The following is a 23409-nucleotide window of genomic DNA, read 5'->3' as shown; positions in this document are numbered from 1 at the left end:
CTCAGTGGAGGAGCTACTATACATCTCACTTTAATTTGAGAAAAGACATAAGTTTTTTATAATGCACTATGGGTAGCAACTGGACCCTGCCCCAAGCTTTATGAAACAGAAGTGGCTAAGTCAGAGAAGATGAATCTATGTATTACAGCTATTACTCATGTCAGACTGAGCCTCAGAATACTGGGTTGTTCTGTGCTGATCAGACCTGCCTTGTGTTCAGGAGTCTGTAATGAGGAATGCAAGATAACTTGCCACAGGAGAAAATAGAGGTTGTGCCATGCTGAAATAGATACAGAGAAACTTCTAGAGGGATACGATCAATAACAGTGGAGTGAGAAAAGATCAGGTTGAGTACAGTGTAATAAGGAAGACTCAAGATTATACAAATAAGATGAAGTAGATGAATAAACTAGAAAGGTTAATTCTACCTTGTCTTGGTAAGAAGAGATGCAGTTTTTTACAATGGGGATATGATAACAGAAATAAAAATGAACATAGAATGGACAAAGGTTTTAATACTATAATAAAACCTCTGCCCTTGTAGTATTTTATGGAGTAGGTATTTTGGCACTAGTTGATGAGTTTTTCTTTCAGGGAATTAGAAATGTGTGAGTCCTTTTTTTTTGTGGACTTCTGTTTTAATAGTGGTGCACTCATTTTTTTTATTTTAATTTTTTTTTCCTTAAATAATGACCACATTCTGCTTCCTTCTATGATTAAATTTCTTTTTTTTTTTTTTTTTGTCTCTCAAGATTTTTTTTAATATAGCCCATCTGTTGTACAGGCAAAAAAAATTTAATGAGGTTCTAAAGCACTTTTCTTCATAAAAAAGATAAATATTGCTTACTTTAATAATGTTAAATGGAAAAGTATATACCTTTTAAGTAGGATTTCATGTTAAAAAGCAAATAAAGAAACAAAAAAACCCACAGCAACCCAAAAAACCCCAACCAAACTCCCCTCCCGCCAAAAAAACCCAAACCAAAGCCAAAAAATCTCCTAGCAGGATATAATGAGAGGCTGGTTACTTTTTTTACCCCCTTAAAGTAATTATGGTCTCTCTGTTAATTAAATGCCACTAAACTGTCCCTGGACACTAATTAAGTCCTTTCAGATTTACAGATTTGCTACAGTCAATTGTCTTTAGGAAAGAAAAGTGGAAAAATGACAATATGTTCATCAGCTACATGTCCTAATGGATTTAATTGGTCTCAAAACAGTAACTTAATTTCAAGTACATATTCTAATCTCTGTGCTAAAGAAAACAGACTAGAAAAACTGTAAATAAGTTTGTGACTCTCAGACAATTAAAAAAAACCATCCATGAATAGTTAGATGACAATATTTTTCAATTATAGTGGCACTTGTATAGATATCAATATATTGATGCTTTTCTATATCAACAGAACAAGTTGATATAAACAGGGTTCTGAGTATTTTTTCTTAATTAACTTTTGTTTTGGTCTTGGGTGAATGAGTATAAACACCAAAAATCTGTTACATCTATGAACAGAAGCCAAAGTAAAAGCTGAAAGAAATTATTTCAGAAATAAAAATGTTTTGTATTGGTCTTTAGTAATGAATCCTGTTCTTTAACTGAAATGAAAGAAGTTGAAAGATGTAATTTTGTTGCTATTTTCCCACTGGTATACCAGTCACATTAGTTTGTAATAAAATGACAATTTCTTTTTTGGGATCAGTATTAAAATTCCCGTTATCTAATTCCTGCTCTATTTGGCGTTATTTTGGCCTCACCTTGATTTTATGTGCAGTTCTGGCCCCACAATTTAAAAATATTATTAAGGTACTTGAATGTGTCCAGAGGAGAGCAACAAAGCTGGTGAAAGGGCTGGAAGGCATGGTGTCCTATGATGACTTTGGGCTCGTCTAGTTTGGAGAAAAAGAGATTGAGGGGTGACTTCATTGCTCTCTGCAGCCTCCTGAAGAGGGGAAGAAGAGCGAGAGAGGTGCTAATCTCTCTTCCTGATATCTAGTGACAGAGCATGTGGGAATGGCTCAAAGCTGTGTCAGGGGAGGTTCAGATTTGAAATTAGGAAATATTTATTTATTAAGAGGTTGGTCAAACACTGTAACAGACTTCCTAGAGAGGTCTAGGAAGGTCTAGGTCCAAGCCTGTCTGTGTTTAAGATGCATTTGGACAATGACCTTAACTTCCTTTAACTTGTTCAGCCCTGAATTGGTCATGCAGTTGGACAAGATGGTGGTTGTAGGTCTCTTCTAGATGAATTATTCTATTACATTTTTCATGCTTCTTATTTCCAGATATCTTACGTCTTGTGGTTTGTTGTGTTTGGGTTTTTTCCTCTTTTTTTTACCCTGTACTTCTACTACTGAAGGATAGTTACTTTTGCAGTTAATATAAATTTAAACTAAGGGGAATTAAATATCTTGTGGGTGACATGGATGTGGGGGAATGGTAGGTGGGCGATATTGCTAAAGGATTAAGGAGAAAAAGCTTGTAAGTGATTCAAAGTAAATTTTGTCTAGGGAGGAAATTTCTTTTTAAGGAGAATATACATAGTGCACTATAAGGATGAGAAAAGTTCTTTAAGATACTTGAGAGAACTGGAAACTGAGAAGACAAAGAAAATGTGTTGGTCTGAAAAGGCCTGGTTGTCTCTGCTTCTGTATAAGTGAATTAAGCAACATCTCAATTTACGTGAAAAGTTGTTCTTTATAAACACATCTATACACGATGGTCTGTTCTGAGAGGAAAGGAATGAGAGTTGAGAATGCTGTATGTGAAGGTTTGAAACTGCTGTAGTAACAGTGCATTTCACCCCAGTTTAGAAGACGACTTAAATTTTTGTGATCTATAATGGAAACTTATAAACTGACATGGCTGGCATGCAGTAGAATATATTTCAGGTTTGAAATTTTGATAGTTTTGAAAGGCAAAGTTTGTTTAAGAATAATAGATGACAGGCAGAAATAAAGTGAGATTTCTTAAAAATAATCTGGGGTGCTCAGTCCACAGTACAGTAGGAGACATCTGCTGGGTGCAGAGGAACGAAATCACAAAAGAGTATTATTGTTGTGATTTGCATTGCTGTGGACCAAGATTTGAAACAATCACTAAGCTGTTAAAAATAAACAGAAGAGTCTTTTGTTTCCCTTCCTTCTAGGATTATCTAACAAAATTAGCCAAAGACAGTGTTTTACTAGCAACAAATATGTCAAACTAGGTGTTTACTGGGAAAGGAAATACAGAAGGACATAGCTCTTACAACAGTCTTAGAAAGAGGTTATAATGTATATTGACATTTTAATACTGAAAATTCTGAATGCACATGTATGAGAAGTTCTTGTGGTATTTCTCATAGTGAGTCAATGCTTGGGAATGAAAAATAATGGTTTATTATTAGGAAAGTGCAAAGCAGCAAAATGTACTAAATAGAATTCAAGAAAGCTGTGAGACTCTTAGGGTTGTCCTGTGTAGGGGCAGGAGTTGGACTTCAATGATCATTGTGGGTCCCTTCCAGCTGAGAGTATTCTATGATTCTATGATGATTAAGTGAATAATGTTAAAACTGTAATTTCTTCCAACAGAATTAGTTGGATTCTGAAATGAAGAGTAAATAATACCAAACTTGGTTAAAAAGAAGCAACAATTATCAAGGGACTTAAGTTTTCAAATTATTGGAACAAGAGACTTTTGAAAAACTTTAAAATGAAGTGATCTTCAGTCTTTTAATAATTACCTTTTGAGAACATATGGATGGTAGACAAAGTTCAAGGAGTTTGGGTAAGGTAGGCAAGCTCAGGTTCATCCCAACTTTGATATTTGTCCAGAATTTGAAGTACACTTATCCTGGTTCCTTATGTTTAATTAACATCTAAATCATCCACCTACTCCAAATAACTTCCTTCCTAACTTGGAACCTGCTTAAAATTGGGTAGAATGAAGTTGTAAGTTGTAGTATGAATTTGTTTGTTGGGTTTTGTTCTGTTTGTTTTGGTTTGTTTTTGTTATTGTTGGTTTTGTTTTTTGTTTTGCTTTGTATTGTTTACTTTGGTTTGGTTTTGCAGGTTTTTTTTGGGAGGGTTTTTTTTTTTGTTGTTGCTTTGTTTTTTTTTTTTTTTTTTGGTTGTTGTTGTTTTTTTAAATACACCAGTTAGCTGAACTTCCGTTCCTGGGGAAAAAAAAACCTTGTTTACTTGTAAGCACTAAAAATGTCTCTAAGTGTTTTGAGCAAAATGAGAGGTTTCTTTTATCAAGAGCAGATAATGTAAAACTTCCTCCTCTGCCAGGTCAGTGTGCCTTGTGGGCAAGGAAAACAATCAGTTGATGAGATACATATTGAGTTAAGAAAGCCAAACTGTTCAAGTTGACCTTCATATATGCAAATTAGGGCAATAAGTACTTTATGCAAGTGTTGTCAAATGGATGCAAATAAAGAGGAATAAACGTAAATAGATTGGTTACATCTTACTGAGAATATAGACTTGCAAGGTTCATTTTCTGGTATGAAGAGTATATAAATTACATATGCAGGTGGCACTCTCAGAAGTTACAATACTCTAGAAAATATAATTTGTGTTAAAATTTTTAATAGGTCTCTCTCAAGCGTAAGACTTGGTCACAGTGTGGGTAAGACAACAATGGCATTATGAGAAAGAAAGCATAGCTTTGAATGCTTCTGACCTGGAATTTCATGTGTAAGAAATTCCCAGGTAATTAAAATTTCATCTGCATAAAAAAAAGTATCACATTTGATTACATTGCTCTTTGCAAAGATGAGGGTTCTTGAGATCAGAGGTTAAGGAAAATATTACGTGGGAGGAGAAGACTATAAGAGTGTTACTTTAGGGGAAGTGGACAAAAACGTCCTGTGAAAGGAAACAAATAAACTATCCTTTATGTTAGAGAATAGTTAGACATCTTTTTAAAACTGTAGCAGAAAGGATTCAGCTAGGAACATTTAGGACAGAAAAAAATAACAGGTGTCCTTGAAAGGCTATGGAAAATCCACTTCCTGAGTTTGGTGGTTAGTTGGTGTTTCTTCTGGGTGGTGTTGGGTTTTTTACTATTATTTTTCTTTGTTCTTTAATTTTTTTCAACATCAATGTTTTCAAACCGCTTTTCCTAGACAGAACAGAAAGACAGGTAAGGGTGACCTTCAAAGTCTGTATCAGGACTATTGCCTACCACTGGTGCTGACTAACGTCTCTATCAAATGTGCAGAAACATTATAAATGAATATTAAGTTACTCCACTGACAGTGATTCCTCAAACTGGATTTATATTTATATTTTGTATAGATGAAAACTGCATCTGTGTGTACTTTTGTATATTTATACTGTTTTGACTTGTGCAGTTTTAGCTAGCACTCATTCTGGTTCTTTAAAGCAGATGCAGAATTCACAGTACTTGTTGCTTACGAAGGGCTAGGTGGGTACTTTTTCTGTAAATAAATGAATTTGTACATAAATCGTATCAAAGATAGAGAGTGGGGTGGTATTAGCACAGAATGTTAAATGAAACTATGCTTGCTCATTTCTAATTCGTGCATGATCAATTGGCAATTATTCTGTGTTGCTTTGGTGGAATTGATGGAACAAGTATCTAAAGGAGGGTTATATTTGCTGATGAGAAAAAAAGGACTTGAAGCTTCCCATGCATATAAGCTGGAATGGCATGTAGTTCTGTTCCACATCTTTTCAGTCACCAGTTCAGAGAGGTTACAGCATTTGTAACACTTTTATTAAATATTTTTATTGAAGACAATAGATTTTTAAGCTTTTTTTAATAAATTCAAATTTGATGAACTTATCATAATTAATAGCACTAATAATTTGGACAATGAAGATATATTATCCTGGCTGATTACACATTCCATAGTGTCTTTTAAATACAGAGTGTTTCAAGTGCTGTGCACAGTAGTTTCAAGTGAAAATACAATTAGTAGTTCTATGCTAAACCTGTTTGTGGTATTTGGATGTAGCTGGTTGGTGTAGTCCTTTACTAAGACAATTATTGCACCATTTATTCAATAAAGTTCAGAAATATTTTTCTAGTGCTATATGAATATGTCAGCAGTGTGGAGGATGTTATGAAGTCAAAATTTTACTTTCAAGCACTTTTAGTCTTTATGCAGTTTGAATGCTAATAATTATTTTAGCTAGTTTTCTGAAGAGAAAGAGTTAAATTCTGTTATTCTTTTTTGGTAAATGGACCTGTAATTGTTCTTTCAGAATAATTCTATACAGATTTTCATTAATTTTTTGAAAAGTAAAATAAATGTTATCAAGTTAACAAAATGCATGATTCTATCCTATCTTTCAGGAAAACATGTACTACAGCCCTCACCCATATTTTGGCCAGTAATTGAATTTGTACTTACTGCAACAAGACTCAGTATTACAAAAACACAACTATGGGTTTAAAATAAATAAATTTTAAAGATCTGTAACGTACTTTATAGTATTTTTCTATAAGCCTAAGGAACAGAAGCGCAGGTAATATTTCCATAAGTTATAGCAATGAACATATTCAAAATAGTGCTTTAAATTGTTTTGCTTTTGTGGGTTTAAATAAACTTAAAAATTTAAATCTTACAAAAAGTTGCCTTGGGAACATATGATCAAAATAAATGTTTCTTTCATGAAGACTGAAAACTTTTTTATTATGTCCAAATACAGAAATATGTGAGAGGAAAACTAAGTGAAAAATGAAAAGAGGAGTTTTTTTTACTCAGCTAAGTGAAAAACTGAGAAAAGATCAGTTTCACATCTTGTATGGGGCATACATTTAAGATTTATCCAAACTTAAGTACACTTTTACTCCTATTTCAGCATTACATGTTTTGTCCTCTGGTTGAGGGAGCACTGTGAAATACACTTGCGATGTCAGTCCCTTTGTGACTTGCTCTTCAGTCACTCAGTTCAAATATTGCTGTCTTAATTCATTTCAGCTTCAATTATAGAGTTATCTTTTCTCTTGCACTCTTAGAAATTCTTTTTTTTTTTTTTTTTTTTTTTTAAAGCAAAAATATAACTGCATTTGTTTCCAAGAATAAATGTGCTAAGGTAGTGGAAATTTCATCTGAGTTTGTTAATTTATGTGTTTTTTCAAGCTAAGTCAATTTTGATTTATAGTAGACAGGGGTTTTTTATTTAGCTTTGTATAGTTTGATACACTAGTAATACTTCTGTGGTATGTCTAGGAATTGCTAACTTGTTCTAGAGCATCTTTTATCATTGATTCTGACATCTTTGACAAAATCTTTTATCCTTTGACTGTAGTATAGCCCTTTTTTCCCCCTCTTCACCCTCATTAAACTGCGCTGCTCATAGATCAGGCACTTGAGAGATCATATTTCATACAATTATGATAATTATTTTGAAATGCCCAGGACTGTTAATTCTTATTCCTGTCACCATCATAATACTGAATTAATGATAAAATTTTATGAAAATGTTCAAAAAAACATGTTTAAAAAACAGAATAACAACATTTCAAATTAGGCATATCATAATAGGGCATTTGACATATATAAATGTCAAATGTAGCTGGAGACCAGAAAACCATGGCAAATCTAATATTTTAATTAGGCATAATGTTGTCTTAACTTTCAGCATTTCCTTCAATTATGTTTTTTTCTTACATTTTCACATGTTAGATGCAAAGGTGAGGAAAGGATGGACAGGACTCTGAGTTTTTATTTTTATTTTTTTCTAACTGCCGTATGCTTTATCTGATAAGTACTTAGGTGGCATGAAAAAAAGTTTTCTTCATCTTGGTATGGTGATCTTCAAGATCAAAACTGTTCCATGAACTGAAGGCCTTCTCTGAACTTTAGTAGCACATTGATTCTCTCTTGTGGAACTGTGTTGGATGAGGTAGAGGGCTTTTTTCCACTGCAGTACTGCAAAGCCTTTATTAGAAAAGAATTGTTACTGGAAATAAGGTAAATTGGGATTGGCTATTTACAACTATAAAAGAAAAATGTTCACACCCATGCTCTGATGTGCTTGCTTAGCATATTTAAGGAAAACAATAAAGCTGTTTATTGCCTTGCTCTTCAGTTACAGCTGGTTATGCTGAAACAGCAGTACAATGGATTTAAATTTCTGATGCTAAGACCCAATAAACAGAAAAATTAAGTGATATGCACAGTATCAAAATAAAAATCTTGACTGTCTATGGAGTTAAACCTGGATCCATGATTTTCTTGTTCAGTGAATTTTTTTTTTTTTAACCCTAAAGGTAGTGTCTTCTATATATGGCATTTAAGTAACTGCAACTTCAATATGTCATGAATATAGTTTTAAACACTTCTGCTTTTCTGTACTAAGTAATTGTTTAAAAATTATATTTTTTTAAGTCCAAAAGAAGGGGCATCAGGGTTTGAGGTTTTTTTATGTTTGTTTGTTTTTTTCTGGCCTAGTCTAGGCACTTTTAAGTCTTTCACAATAATGAGGTTTGTATTTCAAGTGCATATGCATACCTGCACACACGTGTCTAATTAAAAATATAGTTCTGTCTGTTTTTTTGTTCGTTTTAGAAGGAAGTATTTTTCTCGGATATTAAGAATTGGAACAGGCTGCCCAGGGAGGTGGTAGAGTCATCATTCCTGGAAGTTTTCAAGGAAGGGACTGGACTTGGCACTTAGTGCTATGGTTTAGTTGGCATGGTAGTGTTTGGTCAAAGGCTGGGCTCTATGATCTTGGAGGTCTTTTCCAAACCGAATGCTTCTATGATTCTATTCTATTTCACAGTCTGGGAAAACAAACGTAAGAAGAAAACTACCTGGACTGAAACATTTTCTCTGATTACTGGCATGGCTGCCATCCAAGAGATAGTTTTTGAAAATATTTTCAGTAGGAAATAATGTAAATTTTATTTTTCCTCTCATACTCAGTGGTCCAGAACTGTCTTTTCAGGGTGACTAAAACTTTTTGGTTAGTGATATGCTCAAAAGAACTATATTACCTGAACCCCCCACCCTTTCCTGCCCCGCTCCTCAAAAATCCCAACTTGATGATCAAATTAGATTTTTCTAAAGCACAAACTACTGCAGTGTAAACTCTTTAAATGTGTTTGTATAGCCAAAAGACCACATATGGTAAATGTGGAACTTGGAATGAATTCTTTAGGATGTGACAGAACATGTCAATATAGCCTAAGGTTGTTCTGATTTATAAACAGTAGTTCTTCTGTATCTCAGAGGAAGAGTTTGGGGAGTAGTCACTACTGTATGGTTTGATAAGGAGATAAGTACATAGATATAAGTAGTTTGACATTGTGCACCATTTATGCATCTGCATTTTTTCCCCCAGAAGGAAATTATGTTGTACAAATACACCTCCAGAAGTCATTTGAGCAAATACTACTATTATCATGGGTGACTCTTGTGTATTGGCTTACCTCATGAATCTAATTTTTAAATTTTTATCTAAAGACAATTGAAGCAGAATAGCTATATTTTTGACAAAGGGCTTGTTAAATAGAATTTTCTTTGGCAAAAATTCTTTTGAAGTCATTTACCAGACACATATCCTTCTTTTTACTGTTACTGTACTATCGTTTCCCTTGTAGAAGTCAAGTTTGACAGAAAAATAAGTCAACATAATAGTAGATATCTTTGAACTCTTCTTCATGTCATTGCCACTAATCATAGTACATTTTAAATATTGCAAGTTGCAGATGGCATTAGACTTTGATGCATTAATATTTGTAAAATATATACATGCATACACAGATACTATTGTGATTGCTTTCCAATCTTTCACCTACAAAGTTGAAAAATTCTGCTAAAATGTCGGACTCTAAAGCTACTAACAAGGAGCTGCATTAATTATGTTTGCAGTGAGGAGACAATTCTTTTTTCTGGACTACATATCTTAGAACTTTTTCCATTAAAGATACCATTGCTACTGTATTTTAACGGGATTAAATATAACTGATGATCATTTTAAGGATGGTTTACACTGCTGGAATTAAGTGAAATGATTTTAATGTAGTAAAAAAGCTTAATATTAATAAATATGAAAGGTTAATCAAGCTGTCTTTATCCTTTGTCTCTATTTTCTCAGTGCTTTTCTTAATGGTGTTGCTGTATTAGATATAACAGCACAAAGAACACAGTTTGAGAACCCCTGCTAGCTAGTCCAATTTCTTTCTAATCCTTTCACTAGAGGGGTTTTTCTTTTAGGTGAGAATGATAAAACTAAGCTTTAGAGTTCATGGGTAATCTCTGTGAGTTATTTTGCAGCAATGAATTGTTCCAGTTGATGCGAAACATTCTGTCAATGCCAATAAACCAGTGTTCTCCTCCCTTCTACCCATACCCCTTTCAAAGCCCAATACACAATGAGATTTTTCTGAGACATAACCAAAAAAACTGGGCAGGGGGCTGTCAGGGAAGGAGAAGAATACAGAGAGGTGTGAGAAGAAACAACTTGCTAAAAATAGAGAGGCTATTCTCTGGTGGCTCTGCAAAGCAGTATATTATTAGTTTTTGAAATTTTTGATGTTGTGAAGATAAGGAGTAGCCTTTTAAAGAGCATTAGTGTTTTCGTACAGAAAAAGGTTCATGTGTTCAGCCTATTGCAAAGGGCATTTGCTTGCATTCTTCCTGTGCAGCACAAAGGCAGCATTAATGGAAATGATAAATAGTTTGATGAGCAGGCCAGGTGGCGTAGCAATGGCCTGCAAGACTGCTGGGCTGGAGACAGGTTTTAAAACAAACTTGAGTCTCTTGCTTCCTGGACTGGTTGAAGTTGAACATGTCGAGGAGGTAATGTGATTGATCTCTTTGGAGGAAGATGCCAGCTGGAGAGCTCACAAACTGCTCCTTCAGGATTCTCCTTAAAGATGAATTGATGGCAGCTTCTGAAAAGAGTTACTCACACCGCACTCTTCCCAGCCATTCAGAGGTAGGGCTCTATCACAGTGGCTGCTAAAAGAAGGAATTGAGAGTTTAAAGGGACAGGAAAAAGGTGTCCCTGGTGAAAGAAAATGCAGGAAGTACATTCCCAAAATGCAGCTATTATTTCTATACTGTTGTAAAATATATTTTTTTTAGGAGCTTATACATGCAAATGGTTGTATTCTGTTTGCTTTGGGAGTTTTTTGTTGGTTTTTTTTTTGCATTACACTGGGGTCTTGTAAATCGTAATAAAATAACAAGTCACCTTTTCATCTGAGGCCTGCAATTCATATTATATTTTAAATCAATCATTTAAAAATTATTCTAGACAAGTATTCAATTAAAAAAAATTCTAATTCTCCTCAAAATCATGGTGAAGAAAGGACTTATCCTTAGCTTCATAGTCCTTGCAGTTCTTGAATTATATTCCTCCCTTCATTGCAGGCTCTGATACCTCTTCCTCTGATAAGCTATATATGTGTCCTTTTGAAACTGTCCCTTTCTGATTCAGAAACTTTTATTTCTCAGTACATGACAGCTTGTTACATTTATCCTGCATAACCAACTTGTTATGACATTTCCTCTAATGTCAGACAACAGCAATGAAACTTTGGTATTAACAGTAGCTCAAAAATCTTAGTTAATGCAGAAATATGTTTGTTTGACCTAAAACTACTCTGGCCCTCACCAATATGTACAGAGGATAGGAGGGTAGAAATTGAGTCCCACAGACAAACTACACACAGCAGGAACCAGCAATCTTCTTTGAGTCTTAGGAATCTCAATCATCCAAATGGAGGAAGTGAAAAAATAGAACAAATTTTGGTAACATTTAAAAATGAAAGCAAACACTTAATTTTTCTGACTTCACCTGATGTATTCAGGACTATCTGTTAAAGAGACTAAATAAGGTAGACATCGTTTTATGTTACTCCAAGGCTTTAGTTTTACTGTAAAAAGCCTTTAACATATGATGTCTGATAGCAGTGAAATATTGAATTTCAAACAGATTGTTATTAAAGGATAGTGGAAGAATTTATATCATATGTGGATCACGTGGTTACTTCTCAACTGTGCAATATTTTGTTCCCCTGGAACTTTTTTTGCCCATTGCTACTGCAGAAACTACTCTTGCAGAAGCCAGGATGTTAGGGTGTTCAGGGTAAGGGAAGATCAGTGACAACCAGAAGCTGGGAAGCTTTTATTGTCCATAGATGAACCCAAGTGATGCAGTTTGTATATAGGACCTTGCTCTTTTAGGTTATATCTTTCCAGTGCTTAATTTTTAATTTGGTTACAAATAATGACCCCCTGTTCAATATTTAATCTAGAAAAGTTTTTGTTTGTATATGGTAGTGTTTTTGTTTGCTTGTTTGATTTTAGATGAATTATGCCATTTTTCTTCAGGAAATTATTTTGGTGGGCTTTACTTTCCAGTGAAACTAATCTATTGTTTTGCACACTTTTTAAAACAAATTCTACATCCCAAAGGGTAGATACAGTGTAGAAGGAAACTTCTAGCCTTTAATTAGTATTTAAAAGAGCCAGCTTTTGAAGTGTGATCCAGAACTGGAAAGCCTTTACTTGCTCTCCGTTCCCACTAATGCCTGAATGAGGAAATCCTGCTTCTCAACACTTTACCAAAGAAATAAAAAGTACCAGAGTAAGGTATGCCCAGCATTGCCTGATTTTCTTTTGTTCTGTGAGGTGTATCTCTTCAGCAAGGAGCTGAGGGGTAACTGTGGCCGTGGTACTTGCCACCTGTGACACACCTTCACAGTAGCACCCCACACCATGCACTCTCCACAGAGTGGCATGTCTTCAGTCCCTTGCAAGTGAGGGGGTTTTGTTTTCCAAAGTCATCCTGTTGAGAGCCCAGCAAGCTGGAAGAGGTTGAACATATGCCAGTAAAATTTTATTCCTTATAGCGGGTGGCCAAGCGGACTACTGAAGTGAGTAATTTAGTAGACTGGAACATATTTTGTTCTCTGTCATAATCCATCTGAACTTTACAAATGCTGGTGGCTGGAAACATGGTGAAATATATATGTTAAAATTTTAAAAATGGAAGTATGTGCTCACTGTAACTATTAGTAAAATTAAATATTCTGCTACACGTAGAAACTATGAACAAGACTACACATTAAAAGTTTAAGTTTGCTTTTTATTTCACATTGATGAAGACAGGAGAAGAAACATAGCTTTGAAACCCCTGGAATTTGCCTATTTCTCAGATTTAATTTATCTTAAAATATATTTTGAGAAATCTCATTGGTTACTATTTGTTATGGACAGTTATTGAAGGCATAAATACTTCTTCATATACTTGCCTGCTCATCTGTACTGTCCCAGCACTGAGGTCCAGTCAGTGCACTGAAGAGATGTGCATTCATAGGTTTTCTTCCCCATATCCTCACACTCAGGTTGTTTTGGTGCCTTTCTATCTTTTTTACTGCCTTCCAATGTGGTACTTTGTTTATTGCTTGTCCCTTCTCTATCAGATACATAGGTAATACAGAAGGCAGACACTGTAATAGTATTCTCCTTGTCAGCCCTTAATTGCTCCAGTATTAGTTCCTGCATCTGTAAATCTTCTATTTCGACTTTTGGTGGGATTCTCTGAGCTAGTCCAATAATGATAAGATTTATGAAGATTACAACTTTTTTTTTTTAAATTCTTGAACAGCCCAGTTAGGACTGCTGTTAGGGTACTGATGTTCTTGGGTAATGCTCTGGAACAGAACAAAGCCTGGAAGTTTTGGAATTCTTGGATTCCGGCCACTACTGTTTCTTGAGGTTATCTCAGTTGGTTAGAGTACAGAGCTAATAATACCAAGGCTGTGAGTTCAATCCCTGTGGGCCATTCAGTTAAGAGCTGGACTTGATGGTCCTTGTGGGTTCCTTCCAACTTAGAATATTCTGTGATTCTCAGACTAATTAAACTAAATGTTTAATTATTAGGGTATTGGAGGATATTTACTTCAAAAACTCCTGTAGGCAAGAAAACACTTCTTGTCATTCTGTAACAAATATTGGACCAACAGTAAAAGACCAAAACTGTATTTTATTGGTGCAAGCAATGGGGATAGATCAAGGGACCTGTCAATTTGTAGTTTCTTACATTCATTTACTAAAATTTTGTAACTTAAGCTTGCTACAGAGAGAAAAGCAGCATCACTTCTCCCCTTTCCATCCCATCTCAAAGTTCCTTGACAGCTTAATAGTCCATCCCACCTCCAAAAGTGTAACAAAGGTGATTGGTGTAACAGCTGAAAATATGAATAAAACATGCATATTAGGGACTCTGCCCTTTTGAGTAAACAATGCTTTGAAAGAACAGTTTGCAGTCAAGAAAGAACAATCAGTCTTCCCTTTAAGACTTGGTGTATTAAAAATACTCAGTACTTGTACAGAAAACTTGATCAGGAATCACTGTAATGTTTTATACAATCAAATTAATTTCAAAGTCACTTCCACAAACATAGTAAGTTTTGTTCTGGAGTGGTTTTGATTCCAAAACTTGCCGAGTAGTGTAGAGCTGCTTTTGTCTCTTGTTGTTCTTGAAAAGTGGTTCAGTATAGAAATATGAGAACACATTCACATGAGAACGTTCTACAGTGCTGAAATTATTCAAAATTTTGTATGTAAACTTAATTTATTAGTTCAGAGACTGGCTAGTCTGATTAAACAATATTAGTCTGGGATATGGCTTTAATTGAATTAGAGTAATATGTTCTACAAAGAGGAATGTCATAGCTGCATGATAATGCTGGAGGAAGATTTGTCTGTCTTAAGGTAATCCTAACTGAGGCTGCTAACTGTCCATTAATATTAAGGGAAAAGAGACTTGTGATAACATGTCGGGAGTACAGATACTTAATTTTTCTTTTTTATAACATTTTTGTGTATCAGTTCCAACCAACTGAGAAGGGAAAAAAAATCAGGAAACTTTGAATGCTGACAGTATGTTCTCCTGCTAGCAGTTCAGGTTCTTGTTTTGATAATTTTCTTTTCTCCTGACTCCTGTTTTCTTTAAGGTCTCATTCGATTACAAGAGCTCATCAAGGCTCCATCAAGGTACAACCTAAGACTAAAAATCCGTCAGTTACCAGCTGACACAAAAGATGCAAAGCCATTGCTAAAGGAGATGAAAAGAGGCAAAGAATTCCATGTAATCTTTGACTGCAGCCATGAAATGGCAGCAGGCATCTTGAAACAGGTAATCCTCATTTTGCTTTAGATGGCTTAATCTTTTTCATCCCTAATAAATAAAAGTATTATCCAGACCTAATGGTATTTAACAAGCAGGGAAATTGTATGTCAGTTTTATTGAGGCCTAACTGAAAATCAGTCAAGGCTTTCAGAGGTAATTTTATTGGTGACACAAATCGTAGGTGCTTTAATTATGTTTTTATAAAGAAACAGATTAATCAATTTATGTTCAGGAGGAACATGAAGGAATATTATTCTTTCAACTATGAAGAACTATTACTTTGGAAAATTGATGCTTTAAGCATGGTTTTAAATGCTTGCTTAGTGTTATTTTACATATCAAATCTGTATGCATGTATGTATATATTTATTTATATATTTATTTTTATTTGAGGCCTCCAAGAGGTGTATTCCTAATCAGGTAGTGATATCTGAATAATATGTTACCAATAGAGACTATTAATGTCTTCCATTGAGAGGACAGAATTGATATCCCTATCAGAGCCATATTCTCTTTGCACTAATTTTGGAACTACAAAACACCCAAGTACATTTGGGTAGATGCTTTAAAATATTGTGTGCAAGTAAGATGAGTAGGTGAGAGACAGCTGAATTCCAAATACTTAACTGGCTCAGAGACCATCTTCCCCATAGTTTTTTAATTAAGCTATGACTTCCAATAAAGAGGATAGGGAGAATACCTAAACTGAAACAGTGTTCTACACTTCTAATGCATAGCTTTTAGTGGCTTTAATTCACGTTTATATTATGCTTTCTGGAAAACTGTAGAGTCTAAATTGGAAGCAAAATGTATTTAAGAGTTGGAAATATACATCTCATTAGAGGTACTTATGGATATTATTGCGGGTACAATTAAAATTGCTAGTTAACCTATATGTAAAATATAATTTCTTTTCTTTATTGTTCATTGATTGAAAAACTTTTATTAATTCCTAGTAATTTTAAACCTCTGCTGGTGTTTTTTTCTAAACATAAGCCTAGTTATTCTAGTTCTTCAGCCCAAATCATTAAATGTACATTTAATTATTTTAAATATTTTAAATGTAAACAATGCAGATGGAAAATGTGTTGATGGCAATATTAAGATGCAATACTAACAATTACTCCATCGAGATACATTACTTATACAGTACCTAGTACTTTTTAGGTGAAAAGGAATTTTTATTTCACAGTATACAACATTGTGAAAAATGTATGAATAGAGGGAAATGGGAACAAAATTAAAAGCATTGTATCTTTCATCATGTCCCAGGACCCAAGAGTGAGGACTCAGGCTCTTTAAATCAAACTGTAAACTGTTCTGTCAAAGTACGCTGCTTATCCTAAAGATTACAGAGGGAAGATACAGAAAAAATTCTTTCATGAGTGTTTAGATCTTTATACAGATTCTGTAGATTTTTACTTTTTCATTCAGGTCCTATACTGCAATTCTTTAAATATGCCTAAAATTTGTGGTTCTGAAGCTGAATGTGAGCACTTGCTGTCAAAATTGACACAAGGGGTTTTGAGAATATATTTATTATTTAGTGTTAATATTCCAAATATAGTGTTTATAAGTGATTATTGAAAAAAAATCTTTATATATCTATTTCTGAATTATTACCTGATCCACTTTTTTTCCTAGTAAGGGAGGGACGAATCTGGGGACACATGACAAGGAGTTTCAGCTTGAGAGGATGATTGGAAAGATTAACAGTGAAGGTGATGGAATACAACACAAGTTGAAAATAGAAAAAACAAAGTACCTTGAGAGCCTAGTGAAATGGCAACTACTCTTTGCTGGCCAAAAATACATAATGAAAAGTAAAAAAAAAATCCCATTAATCAGACAAGCATAGTTAAATTAAGGCAAATCTCACTGTATCTGCATCACCAGGCAACCAGGGAACACATACATAATTTAAAAGGTTAAGGAAGCACTGTAATAATGAGAACAGAGAAATTACAATGTTTGAAGAGGAAAAAGAAGTGAGATCTTTAGAGAAGTGAGAAAGTGAAAGAAGGAAGACCTGGAAAAGAGGCAGCATCATCGCATAGCAGAATAAGGAACATGCGTAGGATGTTGTGTAGGGATCCTTTGGAGTATGAAAGACTTGATTAGAAGCAGTTATGATATAGGTGACTGCAAATGTGTTACATATATGGAGGAAGATACTTTGGTTTTATTAAAAAAAAGTTCTCCTAAAAGCTAAGAATGTTGGTAGTTGTAAAGTTCCTAATGAAGTTGTAATATTTCTCATAGGAATGTGGTTTTCCTGTGTTTAAGAGAATTTAACTGCTACTGGAACACTATAGTTCTAAGTACTATTGTGGAATTCTAAATACACAAGTATAGGCATTCTTTGGAAAAGCAATGTGTTTTCTTTCAAAATCTTGTTTAAAATATTATAAAATCTGATCTGCAACTGTCATTTGGATTAGTTTTAGATTTTTTTCCTTTGGAAAGGATCATAAAGACTATTCATTTAATCAGTTTTTAGGCAATGTCACAAGTAAAAAGTCTCCCATAGTCTTCAGAACGCTGACAATTCTTTTTAATACAAATTCTGGTATTGTCCCAGTAGTGTAATTGTGGCCTTCAGTGTCTTTATGGAAGTCCATCTGGTAGCAACTTAGCAAAGAATTCCTTTGATAATTCCTGGAAAGGAAGAAATACTAAGGCAGCTTTTGTGCAGAGCATGAAGATACATGCTTTTCAGGAGAAAATGCCCTTCATGAATAAACATGATGAGACATAGCTTTTATCTACAAATATTAGTTTTTATGCAGTTGAGAGGAATGCATGAATTTTTAAAATGCACAATTTATCAAAAACTGCTTGGTACTACATAGTTAGCAAGCGTGAAGAAGGTACTGGATAGATACCTGAATTTATAAAGTAATTCTATGACTATTTGTTCTTAAATTTTATTTAAGTGGTATCTATCTTGCTGTTCAAAATTTGACTCAAGATAATTTTCTTCCATGGTTGGAAAAGTGTGCACATGTATAATATAGCTTGGATCCTTCTTTTAAATGCATGGCATTGTTCATCAAAATAGAAAAAAAAAAATAGGTAATTCATTTTAAGGGAAGGGTTCAATAATGAATGAAAATATTGTCGACTCAAATTTTGTGTTGTAACTTAATGTATCCATTAGTATGTAAAAATACAAGCCTCTTTCACATTTACTGCACTAAACAGTCTAATAATATTCTTTCTATCAGAAGATCTGGTTCATAAATTCCTTTAATAGTCAGTAATCTTCTCTAGCTGCTAAGAAATGACTTGCTTGACCTAATTTTAGTATAATTCCAACCCTATAGTCTCATCTTAGTAGTGTTCTTTTGCAGCGTTTCATTTGCAATGTAAGTGTGGTAAAAATGTATTATGTGGCCTCAGAAACATTAATCTTTTGTTTATTTTTTCAAGGCTTTAGCTATGGGGATGATGACAGAATACTATCACTATATCTTTACCACACTGGTAAGTGGCTTGTTAAAACATAGTGATGACATAAAACAAAGATGTTACTTTCCTAATTTTATTACTCAAGAAAGTGGAAAAGTTCTTTCTGGAATGGGGTGTGAATGCAAGATGTTTTCTTTGCTGAGTCTTCTTACTTTCAGTGAAATCTCATCAGGATGGTTTAATTATTGTTCAATAGTGTGCCCTGGAAACTGGTAGACCTGAAAAAGCATCTGACTGTAGCACTGCAGTTTTTAACTGTCAAGGAAGGATAAGTGTATAATTCCTAATGCATTGTTTATTTTATGCATTTTGTTCTTTTTATCTTTTAGCTATTTGTATGTGAAGATTATGACATTTTAAAATTTACTCATATATTCCATATTTTTAACCCAACATTTTACAAGGTATTTCTTCTCTATCATATGATTCATGAATAATTTGGTGTGAATCTTAGCAGCATTTTACTTAACAATTCACATGAGCTTTTTAGGCGCATGAATTATGCAATATTCTTTGGTGTCCACTGTAAATGTAACTTAGAAGGAATTTGATCATTCTTGGATCTATCACTTGCAATAAACGAACATTTAAAATGTGAATGCTCTTACAAAACGTAACAAACATACATGAAGACCTTTTTCCTGCTTACCACAACCTAACTAAAAAGCAGTTTAAAAGTTGGCAAATTACTATTCTAGAGACTATGGAGTCTCTAGAGTTGTGTACATTTCTCTGTCTTGAATTTGCATTCAATTTTGTCTAATTAGATTGCAGTTCATTATGTTTCTTAAAATAAAAGTATGAGAAAAACATGAGACAGATGTGCCTTGGCAAAACCATGCTTGAAATGACCCATGTTTAAAGTCACATTGATATTTAAGTTCTTATGAAAATGACTCCTTTGTGGTAGGGTGGGAGTCCTCTTCCAAGCCACAAAACAGAAGTTCATGGAAAGTATTAACATGAAATAGCTAGTTGAATAGAAAGGAAAATAATTTGTGAAGTTCGAAGGCCAACCCTGCAAAAATACCTGTCTTATTTTAGAAGGGTACATTGTTCTATCACTTATAGATTTAGGATTGCATGCAATAGAATTTCCCTCACTAAATAGATTTCCCTCCATAAAAATAGATTATAAATTTTTCAAAGTTTTTTTTTTATTTCTAAGATTTTTATTTTCCTATTGATGAAAATTGTTCCTTTGAGGGCTATGCTGTCCATTGGCATTGAATTTGCACTCTTAAAGCTCTATTTAAAAAACAGATTTTTCTGTCATTTACTTATTAGAACATTAGATTTTCTATGAAGACAAGAGTTTTATATTGACTTGAAACTATAAAGAGATAATTTACTGTGCACAAACATATGATAGATTTTGATTTTGCAATGTAGCTCTGGAACTTGCATCAGAATTTAGCTGTTTTGATATATTAATTGCTTCTTACCTGACATGGCGAAAGTGCTGTCAAATAAATTTTCCAGTCACAGTGTTTGCAACAGTCTTCTGTGTAATATCCTCTTGATTGATTCAGGATCTAATGCACTAGCTCATTAATACACTGACCTGTGTCCATTTGTGATATATGCATAATAATATTGTGTATATTTATTACATTCCAGTGTAAACATGAATGTGTTTGGGTTAAAAAATTGCATTCGAGGTTCTGACTTCTTGTACAGTGAAAACAGAGAATTTTTTAAAGAGAAAGATGTAACTTAGTTCTAGTTCTGTCTAACATTTCATTTGCAATAAAATGTTTTATTTCTTCGCAAAGAGGATGTGAATTAGGTTATTTTAAATGAATTTCGACACAACTTAATATCTTAAATATTATGTATGGGAAATTATATCATAATTGCTAGCTACAGAATTAAAAATGAGTAGTGATTGATAACTGGCTGATATTTTTGTTGGCTTAGTGATGTTAACAATGGGTGTTATATTCTGGTTTTCCATAGCACAATATTTAATCTTCTTCAGCTATAGCCAATAAACAAAATGGATTCAGGCAAGCATTACAGCTAACACTACCTGACAACAAAAATTAAATTAAAAATTAGATTAATGACTAGATATGAATTATGGGGAAGACTTCTATGTTCAATAAACTAGGTTATAGGGAAATAATATATTATCTATAACCTTGATTACATCTTTCTTTTCTCCATATTCAAGACTTGATCTTAGACCTGAGTTTCCTGATGTCAAGTACTGTTTCTACATTGCTTCTTAGGATTTGATCAAAGCACTAGGACACCCTTGAATTTATTTTCTTGAGCCAAAATTTGATTAAATTTAAAGCCTTGTACATTTTCCCTTGTCTCTGCTCACCACCACCCCCACTCCCCACCCACTCCCCTCCACCAATTTACCCTCCTAAGATTAACATGTTTAAGTTTTACTGGGAGGGAAAGTGCAAGGAAACTCTTGTTCAGTTTATTTTACTATTTCATATCTGTTTGATTTCTTCTAAGTTCAAGAACTAGCAATTAATATTAATATTTAACAATTAACAATAATATTTAAGCTTAGTGTAGTATTTTAGCCTACCTAGTAGTAATACAGTTCTGTAATTGGACTAACATTTCCTGAAAGTCTGTTCTTCCACTGAGAATCAGATTACTCCCACTATAAGGGCAGCCAAGCTGCTTGCTCACAGACAGAGGCCCCCAGACAAGCAGAACACACTTCCTAGCATAAACAGCACTGAAAAATTACCATGCTTTCATCTGGGGAGATGGTCCAGCAATTGAAATAGCAATTGTAGTGTATTACAGAATTTATACAGTGGTAATTTTTTCAGGACCTGTTTGCCTTGGATGTGGAACCCTATCGGTACAGTGGTGTTAATATGACTGGATTCAGAATTCTAAACACGGAAAACACCCAGGTGTCATCTATCATTGAGAAGTGGTCTATGGAGCGCTTGCAAGCACCCCCGAAGCCTGATTCAGGTTTGCTGGATGGATTTATGACGGTATGAATACCACTATTTGGTTCCTTTTTTTTTTGATATGTTTGTGAAGCTAAAAGAAAATTTAGCTTTTTGTTTGTTACTAAAAGTATTTAGAGGTATGTAACCAAATATTATTGTAAACATGAGTCAGAGAGTAACTGTGATATTTCTGTTAATATTTTTCAGATTGAATACATGATTATATTGACTTTTTTTCAAAATTATGCATACTGCATTTTTTTTCAAATTATAATGCCATATTCTAAATGTCAAAATCACCTAGTGCGTATTTCCCTAATTTGCTGTTGAAAATTTTTTATGGGACAAAAATCAAGCTAATGACAATTATCTCTTTCTCTGTCTTTTTTGTCTTTTTCATTTACAATTCAATCGTTAATAATGTGTACTTTTAAATTTTTACAAAAATCCTGTTTTAAAATATTTTATTAATATTATAAACAGCGCCTTATCACTATCTTTTCCACTTTCTGTGCCTTCAGATTAATCTGATTAATTAACCTGGTTGTTTATTTTTACTTTTTCCTTCCATTCCCATTATTCTTTGGCCTCACTTCAGTTCATAAAAATCACAATTATATTCCTGCATATAAACTTCCATTGCTAGGTTTTGGTGAGTTTCTGTTCATTAGTTGGAATTAAATATGGAATTTTAATGTCAAGAAGGGATCTATTTTAAAAAACATCCTACATTAGGTCTGATTTAGTCTTCAAAAGTTGGAAGATTTTCCACTTTGGACCCTTAGCAATTTAAGGAGTTGGGTTTTGTTTGGCTTTGTTTTTTATTTTTTTGGGGATTTTTTGTTTGTTTGTTTTTGTTGTTGTTTTTTTTTTTTTTGTTGGTTTTCTTTAGGCTTTTCATCTTCCATTTGAAAAATAGCAAATTCTATTTCTTGAAGACAGGAATTTTAGTAATCTATCAGATTGTGTTAATTATTCCACGTGACACAGCTAATCAACAGTCTTTTTCTACTGATAAGGTTTAAGGATCTTAAAGATATTAGGTACTAAACTACAATAAATATTTTAACAAGTTAATTTTTTTCTGGAAAATTACACTTTTTAGAGAGAAACATTTTTTTATATACTTACTGTATATAATGTCTTGAACGTGATAACTTGAAACATCTTAAATTTTGTTTACTAATTTCCTTGCACTGCACTTTACAGATTCCATCATACAGTAGTTTAAAAGTTATATTGTTCATATTTCTAAATAATTTCAAACAAGCAAATGAACCCCCGAAAATCTGAAAATTGTGTGAAGCATATATCTGGTTTATATATAGCTGCTACTTATTACTGTAAGTCATTGTTTCATGCTTCCTTGTTTTCATTAATGCTTTCTTTTTTTTATTTTTTCCTTTTTGAATTTAAAATTTTCATCACTTCTTCTCGTTCATTGTAGTTGTATATTTTATGTATTGATCAAAGACGTAACTGATCTCAAACCTTTGGATATTTACAAAGATCATTACTGATAGATACTTTATGAGAACTTAGGGCCATGGTGAAAAAATAATGGAATAATAAATATTGGAATAAAGTTCTGTGGGCCCAGTGCATGTTTTTCATCTCCTGTGGTGCTGTAAAGAAAGTGCTTTTCTCAGAAAAGCTTCTGATGTGAGGCAGAAACCTATAATTGCTAGTATATGACTGTGTAAGAATAATACTTCACACCATTAGTTTGCCTCAGGATAGAAAAGTATTAAGAAGTGCATGAAAAACACAGTGGCTTCTCTTCTGGACCTTTAAGAGCCCTCTATGCTCTAAGTGGAACCAAGTGTTCATACAGACTGGGATGAATATTTTCTATTCATTCTTTTTGTTGATTAAGCATGTAAATGTTCTCTGA

At 33.6% G+C, this 23409-nt stretch overlaps 1 protein-coding gene across 1 annotated transcript in view; it reads left to right on the top strand.

Moving 5' to 3' along the window:
* GRIK2 (glutamate ionotropic receptor kainate type subunit 2) overlaps nucleotides 1-23409 on the top strand; it is a 357596-nt gene that overhangs the window by 121153 nt on the left and 213034 nt on the right. The window contains exons 4-6 of the mRNA XM_069008590.1: nucleotides 14933-15114; nucleotides 18541-18594; nucleotides 21384-21557. Coding sequence (XP_068864691.1) covers nucleotides 14933-15114; nucleotides 18541-18594; nucleotides 21384-21557 — 410 coding nt within the window. The remainder of the gene's footprint in view (nucleotides 1-14932; nucleotides 15115-18540; nucleotides 18595-21383; nucleotides 21558-23409) is intronic.

The sequence above is a fragment of the Aphelocoma coerulescens genome, chromosome 3 (assembly GCF_041296385.1).
Source record: "Aphelocoma coerulescens isolate FSJ_1873_10779 chromosome 3, UR_Acoe_1.0, whole genome shotgun sequence".
Lineage (NCBI taxonomy): Eukaryota > Metazoa > Chordata > Aves > Passeriformes > Corvidae > Aphelocoma > Aphelocoma coerulescens.
The sequence above is the reverse complement of the archived record's forward strand: the minus strand, read 5'-3'. Positions and strand labels throughout refer to the sequence as shown.